The sequence below is a fragment of the Aplysia californica genome, unplaced genomic scaffold (assembly GCF_000002075.1).
Source record: "Aplysia californica isolate F4 #8 unplaced genomic scaffold, AplCal3.0 scaffold00009, whole genome shotgun sequence".
In the NCBI taxonomy this organism is placed as follows: Eukaryota; Metazoa; Mollusca; class Gastropoda; order Aplysiida; family Aplysiidae; genus Aplysia; species Aplysia californica.
In genome coordinates this window covers 2,190,444-2,194,664 of record NW_004797279.1, presented here as the reverse complement: position 1 = coordinate 2,194,664, position 4,221 = coordinate 2,190,444, and the positions used below count along the sequence as shown (strand labels likewise).

At 41.6% G+C, this 4,221-nt stretch overlaps 1 protein-coding gene across 1 annotated transcript in view; it reads left to right on the top strand.

The window, feature by feature from the left end:
- Positions 1-96: 96 nt before the first annotated feature.
- Positions 97-4,221, top strand: part of LOC101851460 (extensin-2) — a 17,310-nt gene continuing 13,185 nt past the window's right edge. Inside the window, exon 1 of the mRNA XM_005089799.3 lies at positions 97-1,261. Coding sequence (XP_005089856.2) covers positions 1,045-1,261 — 217 coding nt within the window. The 5' untranslated portion in view covers positions 97-1,044. The remainder of the gene's footprint in view (positions 1,262-4,221) is intronic.

The following is a 4,221-nucleotide window of genomic DNA, read 5'->3' as shown; positions in this document are numbered from 1 at the left end:
CCCCTCCCACTTTAAACAAAAATGTTTTTAAAACATTAGCCTTTTTTTTCTCTGGCTATACCCCAACACCTCTTACTGTATATTACACCTTTCCCCGCGTGAACAGAGTCCCGTCCCTGCCATGCAAGGCATGCTTTCAACTTGGGCGGCACTCCTGCCCGTCCACACTCCTGACCAGATGACGTCGCTGATGTATAACCACATGACAGCGCAGGTACTGATCCAGGGATAAGTTCCGTTTGCAAGCTCATTGTTAAACGGTTGCAGATATTGTCAGCTGTCGGGTTATTGTATCGGCAACATTTTTAAGTGGCTACCTGGATTAAAGTCAACCTGAACCCTCCATTCTTAAAATAAATGTAAAGAATATTTTTGTACATGGCGTTTCAGCACCCACCTGTGGCCTCACAGAGAGTGGAGACCCCGGTTGTATGCAATAGGTCAAGTGAGTTCCGAATGGAGGACTCAAGAAGACTTTTATGACCCCATGTTTACAGTCTACCAATCACACTGTTATAATAATGGGGACCGATGAGAGCGAAATGAAACTTATTTCTAACTCATTGCCCCTGGGCATGTTTTAACTAAATACAAAGTAGACTTTACCTCGGTATCTGTTTTCTCAGAGCTTGCTATACATCTTATCGCCTTACTTTAGCATCATGTCGTTTTAAGTTGCTGGTTTCACCTAGAAACAGAAGACAGAAGAGCTCTGCCGTCTGGAACTGCATAAAAGGGCTTGGCATTCGTAGGCACTGGTCTTGTGATTTTGTCTCTTTTGTCTCCCTTATTTTTTTTTAATCGAGCCCCCCCCCCTGCACATTTTCACCAAACGCTTATTCTTTTAACATTTCCACCACCTTCCCCCTTCTTAAGTTTCCAACGTAAAATCGATCTTCGGATGCGATTTGACCTGACTTTTGACAATCAAAACAAACAACTTCAACAGCCCGCAAACCACTCGCTTTCGGAACAGAGCCAAAGGAACAAACGTGCGACTGAGACTGTCTCCCTTCACTCTTCTTCCTCCTCTGCTCATCCGTCATGCCAAGAATCCTAACGTTGCGAGACAGATCTGATGCAGCGGAGCCTCGAAGCCCAGGTTCAGACTGTGCAAAGCGCGAAAAGACTTCGAGGTGTGTGTGCGAGAGAGAGTGGAGAGCAGGATACGACACAACAATGGCGTCCACGCCGTGCTGTGGCCGCTTCTTGCTCCTCATCGTCTTCCTAGGACCTTGTATGGCAGCTCCGGCACCTCAAGGTAGGGGATTCGTTGTCCTGCGGATACGATTGTTGCGCTCTTTAAAATATCATTTTTTGGGGAATTTTTAAAAGGCAGAATATTTTGGCAAGTAGGTCAATACATAGCTTACGTCAGAGTTATAGTTCACCGTACCCAATTTCCAACAACAGTGTAAATAGAAAGCCCCTTGAGGATTTCGGAAAGCGGGGTTTTTTTATTTGGGGAGGTGGGGAATTCATAATACTGCCTTGAGGGATGGCTTTATAATAATCTGAAACCATCTGAGCACTGCTTGTGAGTCGAACCTGGATCATCCACGCTCCTACCCTCCGGATATTACTCTCATGGAGTTTTACCTGAGGGGTTATCCAGCAGGTGAAAGTGTTGCGCTATTGGTCTCTGGAGCTGAGAATTCTTTTACTTAAAATTCTAGCAAAGCATTTTACACGTTATCAGAGAAGTTAATAGTTTGTCCTGTAAAGTCAAACTTCAAAGCTTGCAATCAAATCGTTCCAGTTGCCAACAATTCGCCGTCAGTTCAGCTGGTACCATGGATTTGATTGGAATCCCTACCAGACATTCTTGGCATGTTTGAGAAATTTTCGAGGCTCTCCACCCACTGGGTGAGCCATGTTACAGAACGCCATCAAAGCTGGAGGTCCTGCCACTTGAATAACTTTACATATTTAAAGGGTCGTTGGTTACAAGCCATTACAAGCCACACGATCGGCTGTCCATTTTTTAAATCTTCCGTGGCCATTCAAACATAAAGGCTTTACAAAAAGTTAGGAATTAACTTTTGTAACAAGTCGAAGAAGCGTACTCTCATGCTTTTGTTCAAACGAGGGTCAACCAAGCTGTCGTTGATTTTTGTTTCAAACATTTCCCCCCTTTTTTCTATCCTTTCATACTTCTTTCCTCACTGTTTTTTTACCCCCCCCCCACTCCCCCGACTACCCCTCCCTCTTTGTATTGAGCGCAGGTGCCATAATTTTTAAAATCAAACCGGAACTTTTTCTCTTTGAACTGATGCTGTTCTGCCATTTTACAAAACTCTAAATATGTATAGCTATCGAACGTTTTATACACTTTCCTTATCAGCATTGTTTGTATATATGAAAGCTCTACACTATCTGTTTACTGTAACAAGGTTTGTTATATTTTTTCTGTTTCTATTATGTCTTTCAAAACAATTTTAAAGGGTTTTTTTTTCTAGTGACACTGTTTAAGCATTATAAAAATTCTCAGAACGTTCTTTACATTGTTCTCTGTACTGTTTTATTTTTCCTTACAATGATAGTTGTTCCAAGTATTTGCCCAAGGCCGGACAAGTTATTGTCCTCCTGTGAGCTATGACACTGTTTGCACAATTACTTCCTTTCAGGTTTGTGGAGACATGATTATTACTTTATAAGTTTCCGTCTCCGCCGCATCTCAAGCTCCCTAATACTTTCATGACAACGTCTTTACCCCCAGGAGCATTCCTTTACGTATGTTGGTTGGTAAACACAGGTATAAACGTCCGAGCTCTACTGCGCAGTAGGGCGAATTATGTCTTTTTTCGGTACGAATGACATAAAAGCATCACCCCCTTGTCTGTTTCAGTTATCATAGCGAGGATTGACGAGGAAAATGTTTTAATCATCATCATCATCATCATCATCATCATCATCATCATCATCATCATCATCATCATCATCATCATCATCATCGTCGTCGTTGTTGTAGAGTATAAAAATTGTGGAGACTTGGATTACGGTTAGAGAATTTTAGAGTGTTTTTTTTCCTCTTTTACTGAGGTTCAATGTTTCGCCCTTAGACCTTCAGAAACGTAAGTAGGAGTAAAACACCACTATGATAACCTGGGCGTTCACTTACAATACATATTATAATAAATATGTTATAGTGCATGTAAACAGCAGATCTTTATAAATAAGTATAAATAGTTTTGCTGTAATTTTTATGATTATTATGATTGTTATTAATAAACTACTATTACCTAAATTACAATAACTACCATCGCCACCATGTTTTTATCATGATTGTATCACCATCATTGTAGAAAATACTGGAGAATGAACTCTTCCTCCTCGTCCTCCTCCTCCTCCTCCCCTCCCCCTCTTTCTCCTTCTCCTTTTCCGCTTCCTCGTCATCTTCCTCCTCCTCTTCCTCCTCCTCCTCTTAGCCCGCCACCCCCTCCTTTTCATAATTCCTGATGGTGATGGATGATCACCACCCCAACCGTAACCACCATTCTACGATAAATAGAAAAAAGACCGGGCTGAAAAACTGTTACATCTTCCTGAACTTTTCATACCCGGAAATGGCGTACGTCATCTCTAATTTAGAGGTAACACCCACCTGTGTGGCATGCTAAGTACATTTTAGTGATGTCAGCTAAATAGTTGACTGGGGGCATGGCATTAAGGCCTCTAATATCGTCACAACACCGACATCTATTTAGTGAATATGCTTTTGGACGTGTGTCATTTATCTTACTTGGCTCCAGCTCCCTTGCAAAGAAAGAAAAATGCAACAGTGTAAATTGTAGTAAGTCTCTGCGTGTCAGATAAACCCATCCGTGTGAATTACATCTTAAGGGCTTGCTGAGTGAGAAAAAGTTCCAGATTAATGTCAGAGAAAATGTCGGCATCGTTGTGTCAGTAGGGAATTACAGCTGTTATTTTTTTCTGCGCCTTTAGTCAAAAGCTAAAAGACGATCTAAGATAAACCCAGTCCTATGAAACATTTATCTTAACTCCTTAAATACCGTGCTATGAACATTATTTCATGAAAAGATAATCTATTTTAGCTCGGGAACTGTTTACGCTCTTTGGTCTAGGGCTTAAGAATGTTATTGAGGTAACAGAGTTGAGTCAGTGGATCTGAAGAATAAAAAAGGGAAAAAAGAGCGCGCGCACGTGTGCGTGTGTGTGTGTGTGTGTGTGTGTGTGTGTGTGTGTGTGTGTGTGTGTGTG